The sequence below is a fragment of the Macrosteles quadrilineatus genome, unplaced genomic scaffold (genome assembly GCF_028750875.1).
Source record: "Macrosteles quadrilineatus isolate MER2022 unplaced genomic scaffold, UCM_ALF_1.0 Scaffold_4__1_contigs__length_99947679, whole genome shotgun sequence".
NCBI classification, from domain to species: Eukaryota; Metazoa; Arthropoda; class Insecta; order Hemiptera; family Cicadellidae; genus Macrosteles; species Macrosteles quadrilineatus.
Genome location: NW_026542597.1, coordinates 13239659 through 13253339, shown reverse-complemented (window position 1 = coordinate 13253339; position 13681 = coordinate 13239659). Strand labels below are relative to the sequence as shown.

The 13681-nt window shown below is 33.0% G+C and overlaps 1 protein-coding gene across 2 annotated transcripts; it reads right to left on the bottom strand.

Moving 5' to 3' along the window:
- Positions 1-2089: 2089 nt before the first annotated feature.
- On the bottom strand, positions 2090-13681 carry LOC128993571 (mitochondrial nicotinamide adenine dinucleotide transporter SLC25A51-like). Of its 2 annotated transcripts, none has more exons than XM_054417543.1 (4): positions 13631-13681; positions 11773-11878; positions 6563-6765; positions 2090-4057 (listed from the first exon to the last, which is right to left on the bottom strand). In XM_054417543.1, exons 3-4 carry the CDS (start codon positions 6734-6736, stop codon positions 3329-3331), a joined length of 903 nt encoding a protein of 300 aa, XP_054273518.1. In that variant the 5' UTR covers positions 6737-6765; positions 11773-11878; positions 13631-13681; the 3' UTR covers positions 2090-3328. The 2 variants fall into 2 exon arrangements, with proteins under 2 accessions (XP_054273518.1, XP_054273517.1); XM_054417542.1 differs by having other exon boundaries at positions 13494-13675.

Genomic DNA, 13681 nt, shown 5'->3' with positions numbered 1-13681 from the left:
TTTCAAAGATGGAGCAGGCTTCCAATATATATATTGAAAGAATCAACATTTTTAGTAATATCTGTAAATTTAGGTTTATTTGTCTTGTAATTATCTATATAAATAAAATTACAGTGTTTACATCTACACAATCTTATGTCTGTAGAAAGATAAGCACAAAATTATTGTTATGCTTTTTAACTGGGCTAAAATTTACATAACTTTCTCTTCTTGCATGTGTAGTTTACATTTTGAATCAGCCTTTTGTAAAGTAGCATATAACAACTTTATTTTCCTCTTGATCTCTGGATTGTAGGCTGGATTATTTTCTAACATATTATTTATTAAATTGCCCAAACAGATTAATTACTTCGATAATAACAATATAAAAATTCAAATCAGTAGACAAGACAATGTTGTGTTCATCCATACGTCACATGATGCATGAACTGTGTTACATTTGAACAAAATTCTTTTCGGTCTTACTAACTTGTTGTTCTGGCTAGTTTAAAAATCTAAATATATAAAAGGCAAAGCCCTCACTGACTGACTCACTCACTCATCGCTAATTCTCCCACTTCCCATTTACCTAGGAGGCTGAAATTCGGTACACCGATTCTTTGGGCATTAAATAGGAAAACTAAGTAGTTTTTATTCTGATCGGGCTCCGCCCCAGTGGCTCTGGAGTTTCCCATGTTAACCTTATGATTTTTCATATTTAAAAGGAATTTCTTAACAGCTGTTTCAATTAAACAAGTTGGTTCTGTTCTATGATGTTCAATAGCATTAAAGTTACAAGGATTACCAACAGGGTGCAGCACTATTATTTTTTTAAATTTATGACTACAGCTAATTTGAAACCAAAAGGTGAGTGAGCGTAGCGAACGAACTTCAACCTGGAAGCGAGTTAGCGTAGCGAACGAGCTAACCTGAAGGCAAGTGAGCGCAAAGAACGAGCTCCAACCTAAAGGTGAGTGAGCGTAGCGAACGAACTTCAACCAGGACGTGATTGAGCCATGTGAACAAGCTCACTTGTGAAGTTGAATGGGGCAAAGCCCACGGGTACAGCTAGTTAGGAATAAAAGAGAAAATAAATTGTCCATTGTAAAGATTTTCTCAGGATTTAGTGATTCAGGACAAGTCATTCAGAGGCTAACACATAAAATGTTACAGGTCAAACATTTTGATAAAAACATTTATTAACATTTTAATAACAAAATAGGCAATTCATATAAGCTAAACAATCACTTTATCTTACATATAAAGTAATGGTGTAGGTTTTTTAATGAGAACATACCAGCATACAGAAAATGTCTTAAGTAGCATAATTGCTTAAAAACACAAGACATTCCAAATTTGACACAGATATGATAAAAAATAAATTCACTTGAGCTAGGGTCTTTATTTATTGTTACAAATTGAGATAAGGACACCACCAAGGGAAGTGAGAATTTTAACCCACATATGTGTGTTGAATGAAGTAATGCCTTGTGTCGTTACTGACTAAGATCAGCTGTTTCATTAGACAGGAGCATTTATTAAAATCCCAATGATCAAGAACAGCTGGGTCCAGTTTCAAACCATCAAAAAGCTACTGATGACATTTTCATTGCAAGGGGAGCACTGTAACCAATCAGCTACATAATTTTGATTGGTTCAAAAGTTGATTTACATGCTATTGATCATTGGTTGTTTAATCATTGTTTCAAAACTGTCCAAACTTTCAAAATAAGTTAATATTGAGTGTTTATCCCCAAAGTTTTACTGGTGTTGATATCTTATCAGACAACCTTCATCTCAACGCAACTGTTAAAGCTTCTCATTTTGGTCTTGAGAGAAAATAAGAATAATAAAAATATGAACATTTCTAAATAGAACCTGATCTTTCTGTAAATCTACTTATATTCATCAGCTGGTTAATGGGAATAATTAATTTGTGCGATGTGTAAATATGTAAAAGATTAAGAGGACATTTTCAAGGAAGTGTGGTCAGATGAGCTAAAAAAGAGATAATCTTAAAATATGATTACAACCAATTTTCTTTTCTTTAGATAATATATTTTTGTTTGAACAAAGATTGGTTTGATAAAGTGTTGATCGAAGTAAAGGAAATACCAAACATTGACCTGTTTCTAATTGAGGACCTAACACGCAATATAAGCACTGATAAGACACAACAAATTGTGAACTTCAACTGATTCAACAGGCAAATGATTATCTCAGTCTCTTAAATATTTTCAAATACAATTAGCCTAAATTCTTAGATGTACGTTTTTGGTAATTAAATTTATAGTGTCTTTTTAATGATTTAAGATTTTTCAAGGTATTTAGCTGTAAATATATAACATTATCATTTTTCAGTGACAGGTTAGTATTTCAATTAATAGATTTAATACCTCCATTATTTATCAAATGAGGATTTTTTTATGATGAGAAAAGTAAAAGTAGGACTTTGTTACAATAACTGTGGATAAACCAAGGTTTAAAAAAAATTTAATAAAAATAGAAAAAATATATTTTGAAGTTTAAAAAATGCAAACACCATAACATTCCCCGGAAATAATCTGTGATTATTCAATTAAAATGTACAGTATTATGATGCACTGATTGGTAACAATTTAATAATCTAAGCAAACAAATTTAAAGTCAAGTCAATTAAAATGTAGAGCCTGAGTAATTCCTACTATTTCAATTAAGAGTCCTTGGAGCCTAAACGTTTTAATTCATAAAACGATTAGAAAAGTAGAAAGAAATTTCTATCACACAGTGCACTAGATATTAAAATTAAAAACACTTTGGTCTTTGAAAAAATATTTTGAGATGGTGAATAACTCTTCAGCGGCTGTATGAAATTAACAAAATTAACATTGCTCTTATGGCGGGCAAATCCAAGATGGCTGTTAGCCTGTATTGACTCCCTTGGAAAACAACAACTAAACTTCAAAGAAAATTGTTGATCTCACAGTGCACGAAACAAAGACTTAACTTAAATATTTTAAAATACAATCACTTTGGTATTTGAAAAAATATTTTTGGATGAACCATTTAACAGCGGTTTGAAATAATCCAAGATGTCCGCTAGCCTCCAACGACTCTTAAACCACAATACAGGGCTAGTAATTTAATAGGATTGACACTCGTATAACATCAATGTTTCAAACTACACATAACTTCATAGAACATGAACTGTATATTACATAATCAAATGTACACCTATGGCTATAATAGAACAAGTATATGTACAGATTCAGCATTTGGCGTAGTACGATTCAAACTAACAAAAATATACTTCACATATACACAGCTTAAAACAGCTGGAATACAATAAATAAAATTCAAATAAACTAACCTATTCTTGACTTAAAAGCTCTTTTAATTTCTCGTAAGCAACATTAATAATTCCCCAGCTAATGAAAGATCGGGTATAATTCATATGTACTCCTCGGTAAAACTTTCGCATACTGCCATCACGAGCATAGTAAATCTCGCGAACAGCACCCCATGTCGATTGGTACGGCCCGCCGAGCCGACTTTGTACGTGAACCTTGATCACATTCAGAGGGTAAAACACTGTACTACCAACTGCTCCAATCACAGCACCAATGACAAATCCTTTCATTGTACTTCCAATTAAAGAATCTGCCTTAGGTAAAATGGCATCCGCTTGTTCTCGGGCCATGAAGAAGAACAAGTTCGACGGTCCGTTTCGCAATAATATCGGAACAAGACCGCGATAGAATTCTCTGATACCGTAATTTACAGCTATTACCCTGATGGCGTGCTGGGAGTTCTTGAACTCCGAGTGGAATTGACTATGCTGCATGAGAGTTTGTAGCCTCTCGAAGGGAGCAAGAATAGCTTCCGTCGTTCCTGCGATGTTGGCAGCTACGAAGGTACTGGTGACTTTGGGCACGCCCAGATCTACCAACCTTGAGCGACAGTTCTCGTAGATGCCGAACATGAGCGAGGTGGAGATGGACTTCTGGCATAGAGGAGGGAGAATACCACGATAGAGGAACAGAATACCTTCCTTAGACATTTGTCTGATTGCTCCAGAAACTCCAACATTGTGTAACATCTGCAGACAAGCAAATATAAAATATTAAAGTTGAGAGTCTAAGTTGAATATCTTAACCCTTGATTGGGCGCTTAACCTTTAAAACGTGAGACGGCGCATGCGGATGCTTTTTCTGCATCGCTTAATCATACAAATTTATTCAATTTAAATTGATTTTATCATTTTATCACGTAACTCTGCAGTTAAATTATAACTTAAGTGATAAGGAACACATTACTACATTCAGTGTTCAAAACTGTAGCCTACCTAGCATTTAAAAAAATTACTTGATTTACTACCCACAATAATGGGAAGCTGGTCTTAGTTAGGGCGCGGGACTTTGATCCCCGAAGTCCAGGGTTCAAATCCCACCAATCACTAATGGATTTTATTGAAATGATAATGCCGCAACCCTTAATCTCAGACTGAAGGAATGTAAAAACGCTTCTGTGCTGCAGCCTAACAAAAAAATCTTAATAATTTACTTTACTTGTAATTTTTATATAATAACTACAAGACTGTTAAGTTATTTTTACAGTCAAATGTAAAACCCTACAGGAGTTAAATATATTGAATAAAAATTGGCTTGCGCGGAGTTATACTTGCTCAGGAGACTTGACAATAATTTGGACAATAGCCACCAGCAGAGCCAGGTGTTATTAGCCATTAGAATGTGAGAGTCACGAGACTTGGCTTATACTAGTTGCCAAACTTTTAATAGAACCAGCTGTGAATGTAAAGTTCTATTTTTAGAAAGTCGAAACAATCAATTAAAACTGCCAAAAAAGGGAAACTGTAATTTTTAATTTTACAAAAAATAATAATTTGAGTATATTTAATTGAGATTTCTTCATCAAATGATACCTAAAGTTTGCCACCCAATTATTTCAAAGATAAGTGTAATGGCTTTTGTAATGGGTAATGGGTTTTGTAACAGACCTTTGACCACTCAATTAAATCAAGACATAATTTAATTTCATATTTAACTAATTATCATTAATCACAAGTTAATTAAATAATCAATGACTAGATAGCAGAGACTGATCGGTTACTGGATATTGAAACAAATTAAAATCTACACGGGTAATATTTCTCATCCCAAGAGTTGATTCTGTAATGGCTTAAAACGTTGCTATTTGACTGTCTGTAAGTGCTTATGAAATGGCCGTGTCCAGTAAAAGTGCAACGGCCAACCTTAAATATCTTTCTTCAGAGACATTTTGGTAGAAATTAGGTAGGCTGTTTTGCACGTAACTGAATTTATCGGTTGTCTGTAGTACGTTTTACAGCACAAAGGTAAGGTTAGTTTAGTACGTCTGCTGACTGATTATTACAATTCCCAAAGTCGAAAGTCACAATTATTTGCTAAGTCATCTCCAACTCAAGTAATGAAGGGTGGTGATAACATGTGAGAACTAATGCCACATGGTTATTTCTAGTTTTAGGCTAAATTGATTTAAATTTAAGTAGTAGGTTTGGTTAATTTACGATCATATTCAGTAGGTTAACTAAATCTGAGTCAGCCCTATAATTGATTTTCTGACAAAGATACATCCAACATTTCTTCATTCATTTATCCAACTCTGTGCACTTCTCAAAACGTCTCCAAAGACTCGTTTACACGAGGCCAAACTGGCTTTGTATAAGAGCGGCTTAGCACAACTATATTATACTATATATATACTACTATATATAGACACAAAATATATTACTTGGACACAAAACACAATACGACATTTATTAAAAAAAACTTGGCGAAGTAGTCCAAACGAGAGGTGCACAAGAAGAGTAAATATATAAATGCTGATGACCTCATTCATTAATGGGAAAATTGTTTTAACGTTCTTAACCTGAAGATGTGCTTTTAGCAGCAAGAAACAGCTGTAGTTATTTATAAAACAAGGATCAGCTGACGCAAAATGTAATCTAAACCTTTTTAATATCGCTATATCCTATCTTAATCCAGAGGCTAACCCATCAAGAAACTTTTGAGTGCTTCAACTAAATTATTCTTCATTTTTGAGGTGTTGCCTTCTGGATTACTTAACAATATTATTCTAGAGGTTAAATACCTTATTGTTGCCACTGTAATCCACTGTAGTCTGGATGGCGACCGGTTTTGACACTCATGGTGTCATTGTCAAGCCTTTAAGACGTGTTGTCACTCCTAGGAGGTCGTCATAAAGTCTTGGAAAATAAATACACAAGACACGCACAAACATAGGAGTGACAACACGTCTTAAAGGCTTGACAATGACACCATGAGTGTCGAAACCGGTCGCCATCCAGACGACAGTGGATTACAGTGGCAACAATAAGGTATTTAACCTCTAGAATAAATTATTCTCTCTTATTTCAGGAAATATTTCCCTTTCCTCTTTGGTTAAAGTACTATTGGACCATCAATCCACCCTCTGGATAAAGGGATAAACCTATCCGTTGTCTTCAGCTGATCAACAAACGAGTATGTTTAATCAGGGACCAAAATAATTCCAATATGGTGATTATAATTTTTAATCAAAGTACCTGGCGAAAGATAATCTTGTTGAGCGGAAAAGTGATGGTGATGTTGACAATCGCAGCACCCCAGCCGCAAACAAACTCATTCAAATCAGAGTTTAAAGCCAGCTTGGGGGTAGGAGGAGACATGGTTGATAAAACCGGCGGTTTTCCCTCTATTAAATTACCTTTGGATGACATCTTTGAGGACTGAATCACTGGACAATCTTCTGCAAACATGTACAAGTAAATAATTTCAACAATTATTGTTTGGAACCTAATTTTCACATTTACTTTTTGTTATTAGAGAGTTTTTGCACCTTACGTTAACTAAATACTTGCGTTAAATAACTGCTATCATAGCTCAATGGCTAACGCTTCCGACTATCACCCAGCAGACCCGGGTTCCATCCTTGGTCAAACCAACACTTTTAGCAATAAGCCTTTACCCATTAACTTATAGCGGGCCCTCTATTTCAAAGGATTTATCATAGTTTTTTATTGAACTGTTAAAGCCAGCTGTTATGTGTAAACAATTAAAGACAACCTAAGTTGGAAGTATATGCTGAGTTTATTTTTAAAGCGTAATTAGATTTCTTGCTTGGACTTTTCTTCAAAATTGATAAAAAACGTTTTAGATTCACCCTGAATTATGAAATACTGTAGTGTTATCAAAAGAAGTTCTATGTGAAACGTGAAAACCCTTTTGAAGATAATGGAAAGTGAAATGATATTGATCAGTTATAGCTCCTAAAGCTGATAAAGTTCAAGTGATTCTCTATAACTACAAAATCAATCACAACCAAGTACAGGGTGCTTATAAAAAAACTTTACAACTTCAAACAACCGTAGAACCTTAATTTTTTTCACATAAAGCTATGAAATAACAATCAGTCTAGGAAATTGTTTCAAGTTTTTGTAAATTTGAAGGAGTTTTTACCAACTTCAATTTGTTTTCTTGTACACAAACAATTGTCTAAATTCCAGTTCGGACCAAACACGGCCTGTGTTTGGAAACATCAACAATCAGAGTAGAAATGTTTCCATTGATATGTTTAGTCGAGTAAATATAGGCACTTGAGATAGAACAAATTCCAACAAATGGTTTTTCGACGGTTTTTGGTAGTAATAGGTGTAGAAAGTACCAGGAAAAAAGTCTACCAAAATCGGACAACCGGAAGTCGGGTTTTTCCAAGATGGCCGCCGCGAGGCCCTCAAATCGACAAGATGACTGCAAATTCGTCGATTCATAGTTCCAGGATTGGCCGATTTCTACAAAAATTGGCAAACACATGTAGAACTATATTTCCAACCTTAAATATGAGAACTAGGCAGACAAAGTAACCCAAAGATGAATTTTCAGGGTATTATGTGCTAAAAAATAAGATTTTTTTACCTCAAATATATGTTTTTCTAATATTTTGTTCAAAGTTTGTTATAATTTCAAATTTATTTTTTCACCATTAGATTCAACACAAAAAACCTAACAATTTGGTATATTGAATCTTTGTTCTGCTTCAATTTCTTACAGAGATATTGAAAGTAATAACTTTAGTATGTTTTCTTGCCGAGATAACTCAATGTTAATCTTATGGAGAATAAGCATAAATATAAATATTATTTTTCATTAAACCTATATAGATAAGACTTTTTTTCTGCTTCATATTATCTGCTATAGTATTTTTTTCTAAAAATTCCTTTTTTGGCAGTTACCATTACAGCAAACCTACGTATTCGGTTCCTCAGTTTTAATAATAAAGACAATAAGCAAAAATCAATTTTTTTATTAGTCCGAGAAGTATAGAATAAAACCTTAAAAAATTGTAAGAAAACGTTTTATGGTTTTATGTTGTAGTGTTGAGTATGCAGAGTAACATAGTAAAAATTACCAAAAATCGGTCTACTGGAAAACCCCTAGAATCAAGATTTAATATGACGGATTTTCTCAACATTGGAAAAATTAAAAAAATCCACATGCATTTTCATTAATATTGACTTCAGACCACCACCGATATTTATTGGGTGGTCATTTCTTCATTTCGATAGGGAGCGTGTTTTCGGTTGTCATTTTGGATCCCCCTATCGGATATAAATATTTTTTTAAATGTAATGACAGTGTCATTTCAATAGGGAACGTGTTTTTGGCCGTCATCTTGGATCGGCCATATTGGATATAAATAATTTTTTTAATGTAATGGCAATGTTGTGACACATTATTTTAAACTAGATTTTCACGCCCATTCCATTGCCAAAATGAGTTTTTAAATATCTTTTTTCGTTTTAAAGATATATTCAAACGAAAACTCTCCTGCATACATTTCTTAAGGACGTTTCGTATTTTGAACATTTTTTAAGATTATTTTTTTCTTATATCTCTAGTACATATTAACGCTTACAGTTCGTTCTAGCCTTAAACATATAGTAATGTAAGGGCTTTCATTTGAGCTATTGATCATTAAAATATGACTAGTTAGAGACTAGTTACCAACCCCAACAAAATATTAAATTTCACTTTTTAGAAATACATTTTTATTAAAATATTTATGTCTTGGGTTCTTAATACGTCACCAAGTTCTTTCTGGTTTCATATTACTCAGTAAATGTTAATGGGTTAATTTTTTTAATCACTAAATAAAATGTGACAAATTTAATATAAGTCTGTCTTATTTAACAATATTTTTTTTCGAGATTTGTCTTTAGTTTAAGACATATACCCCCAAATCGAAAAATAACTCCCAATACTCTTTATAATCTTAAAAGATTCATCAAAGTATTGACTTTTACTGAAGTTATGGATTATTTATTGGGAGTTATTAGAATTGGGGATATATGTACTTAACTAAAGACAAATTTCAAATGCAAATAATTTAATATTACCTAAATTAAGATGCATGACTCATTTTTTATTAATTAGTCAGATATTATTTAGTGACTAATAAAATAAAAAACCTAATTCTCTACTGAGTAATTTGAGACCAGAAAGAACTTGGTGACGTATTAAGAACCCGAGATATAAATCATTTAATAAAAACTGATTTATAAAAAGTTAAATTTAATATTTTGTTGGGATTGGTATCTTGTCTCTAACTTGTCAAATTTTAATGATCAATAGCTCAAATGAAAGCCCTTACATCATTAATTATTTAAGAATGAACTACTAACTGAAGATAAGGAAAATAATCGTAAAAAAATGTCAAAGTACAAAACGTTTAAAACAAAAAAAAGTATTTAAAAACGGATTTTGGCAATGGAATATGCGTGAAAATCTAGTATATATAGTAATAATGTGTCACAACACTGTCGTTACAACAAAAAAAAAATTATATCCAATAAGGTGGATCCAAAATAGCGGCCAAAATAAGTTTCCCATCGAAATGAAGTACTGACCCCCCAATAAATATCGATGTTGGTCCCAAGTCAATATTTAGAAAATTGTGCATAGAAAATGCTTAGGGTAACTTTTTTCAAAATTTGTCCAATGTTGGGAAAATCCGACTCTGCACACCCAAAACTACAACATAAAACCATAAAACGTTTTCTTGTATTGTTTTTAAGGTTTTATTCTATACTTCTCGGACTAATAAGAAATTGATTTTTTCTTATTCTCTTTATGATTAAAACTGAGGAACCGAATACGTAGGTTTGCTGCAATGGTAACTGCCAAAAAAGGAATTTTTAGTAAAAAAAATATCAAAACAGATAATATGAAGCAGAAAAAAGTCTTATCTATATAGGTTTAATGAAAAATAATATTAATATTTATGCTTATTCTCCATAAGATTAACATTGAGCTATCTCGGCAAGAAAACATACTAAAGTTATTACTTTCAAAATCTCTGTAACAAATTGAAGCAGAACAAAGATTCAATATACTGAATTTTGCTATTCCATAACTAGAAGGATTACAAAACAATTTAATTTTTCAAGAGAACAGTGCTCCTTCACACTGGAGATACTTTGTCTGAGATTATCTGGATAGGTTATTCTTAAACCATTGGATTGGCCATTATGGGCCAACTTCTTGTCCTCCTAGGCCATCAGATATTATCTTGTGTGACTTTTTTATGTGGAGCTTAGTTAAGGATTGTGTCTTTGCCAATTAAATTAACACCAAAAAATAACTAAGTTAATAGAACGAATCAGGAGAGTGTTTGCTAAAATAAATTGTGTTATTTGAGGTCATGTTTGGTCCAAACTGGCATTTAGACTTGATTATTTGTGTGCAAATAACGGAAAATACTCGAAGTAACGGAAACTTCTTATTATATGCACCAAAACTTGAAATATTTCCTAGACTTTGATTGTTATTAGATAGATTTAAATGGAATATAAAGGATATATGGTTGTTTGAAGTTATAAAGTTTTTTATAAACACCCTGTATATTGCACAATCCTAACCTCCAAGCATTGATAAATACAAAACCTCTGCTCCATTTTAAGTTTAGTGTTAGCGATAAATGTAATTTTGACGGAGATACAAAAACTTTAAATTAGGCCCTCATATGTTGAACACCAAACGCTTTTTTTAACGTTGAGCGTTTGCATTTAGAAAGATTTTTTTTTAGAAGATGCAAAACTTCTCTAATGATTAGTTTCGATAATTAAAATGTTTGACAAAGACAACAGTAGTTGGATTATTTTTATGCACAATTCTTTAATCATGTAAAAATTTCTTATTGAAATACATTTCAATCTGGTTATCAAAGAGATAAACCCAAATAATATATAGTCTACAGTAGATCGTGTCAATTGGCATAGTGTGTGGGAGGGGTGAGGGAAGGGCTCACACAACTAGACGCTAGTGGTATTAAATGAACTCAACAGCAAATTCTGGTTGAGATTACTAGGTACAAAATAACAACTGTGGTTATGGGAAGGGCCTGCTTGTATTTGACACAAACTATAGGCTACTACATTTTATTTAGACATTTCATGCAATATAAATTATATTTATTGTTAAAATATATAGGTATACCGGTATGATCGACGGACCATCTTACTAAAACATCATTCTGTTTAAAGTTATTATTTGGAATTTATTAGGAGTTTATGGCTTGTAGCGATAAATGTAATTTTTACAGTGATGCAAAAACCTTAAATTAGGTGCTCTTATGTTAAATGCCAAACGCTATGTTTAACATTGAGCGTTTACAAAATATCAGTCACTCTTTTGATTAATGTTAAATTGACTTAATTTGCTCCACTTAATGAATAAAAAATATCTCTTTGTCTCCTACCTCATACTAGAGAAGCCAGGAACCTTTTTGTCTGTTGATTTACTTTCCTATCTAACAATTGAAGATGATTGGTACCGGTTCTACTATATCCATGATGTTGCTGAACCTAAAATAAGTGCAAATTAATTATCATAACTGAGGAAATAACTCAAAACTCAAAAAGTAAGTAAATTTTGGTTTGGATACAATTAGGGGTACAGAGAAGAATAAATATACTGTAACCCAACTACTGAAGCAACTATTGTTCTAAACCTACAATTTAAAAAGATTAAGTAATATGGCTTTAACAAAAAATATTTAACAAAACCAAATCTTTGGTTCAAAACATCATGGTCCATGTGGCTGAATGATGCCAAATTATCAATTACTTATGATATAGCAGGGGTCTAGGCATATAGAAATATTTTTTTAAATTAACCTGTATGGTTAAGTTTTATTAAGGTTTTTTTTTAGTTTTAGCATAGACAAATAGAATAAATATAGACCGTCAGCTGTGCTGCGGTTAGCATAAGTTCTGTCGTCCACCGCTAGGTCACACCACTGCAGCGTCTGCTGGTCACATACGGCTCCTGCGCTCCTCGCCTACAGCGGTGTGTGCCGTAACTACACAACAAACCTAGTGGTGGGCGCCGGAACCTTCCTTTGACAGTCTATATTTATTCTATTTGTCTATGGTTTTAGTGTCCACAAAAGTGGCATTTAAAAACAAAAGCTTCAATGAAATACGGTTCAAATCACAGGATAATCTTGGTGTATAACTTAGTCTATCCCGGGGATGAAACCCACCATTTCACACCAAAGTCCATTATGCCAATGCCAACCATTGACTAGTCCAACAACTGTTTGGGTCAGTCCCCAACAATGTCAAAAATACGACATAACTTATCCAGCAGTTTTAGGGATGTGTCAGATGATGCCAGTATAGCTGGTAAAAGACCTCATAAAATAAACATTTTAAAAAATGTCATGAGGTATCTAACTTAAATTAAAAAATTAAACGTCCTCAATACATCTGAATTAAGACAGTTATATCTGAAGTAATTAAGGACTCTAATGAGCTCCTATCAAGCCCAAACCAAGTAAGTTACCTAACTCAAACCTAACACCAGTAAGTTAATAGTTATTGAAGTACCTATTGTATATTCTGCCCAAACTACTTTCAACCCAGTTCACCCATACGTATGTGGCTATTAGTTTTGTTCAGTAGCCAATAATTAGGGTACAGTTCCACAGAGAATCTGCAATAAATAACCTAGAAAAATAGGGGAAATCACTGCTCCCACCCAGACTGAATTGGGTTTTGTGATTAGGTTTAGGAAGAGGTTAGTTACCTTAAAATGCTCTTTATCTCAAAAAAGGGGAACATATGCTTTCGGCCTGTCACCCATCAGGTTATCTATGGTTAAAATATGAAATGATCTATGACTATCAATAGTAGAGGAGTTATCGATTGACAATAGTTTTAGTTTGATATTACGATGAAGTCAGATACCTACCAAAGTTTTGTCGCAAAAAAAAAACACAACTTTGGTGAAGTGCAAGTAAGGTAATTTGAAATTGAGTCTTCTCATATAACCTGTACCACAGTAAGTGTAGGCCTATCTTATTTCGTTTGGAAAATATTAAATACATTAAAAACGCCAACTGAATTTGGGTCGAGCCTTACAAATGTTTTCTTGAAAGGAATAGCCTAGGCTATCATGGTTTAGAAAAATACTCACCAAGCAAATGTAGCCAACAAAGTAATTGAACTAAATCATGGCAAATTGTATCATACACACCATAATCGATTCTTAAACACTTAACAATAATGACTTTTCACTCATTCGTTATTCATAAGTTAATAATAATTTCCTACCTAATCCTCATCTCATTCCTCCCTCACCTTTAAATTCTACTTGGCTTTTGG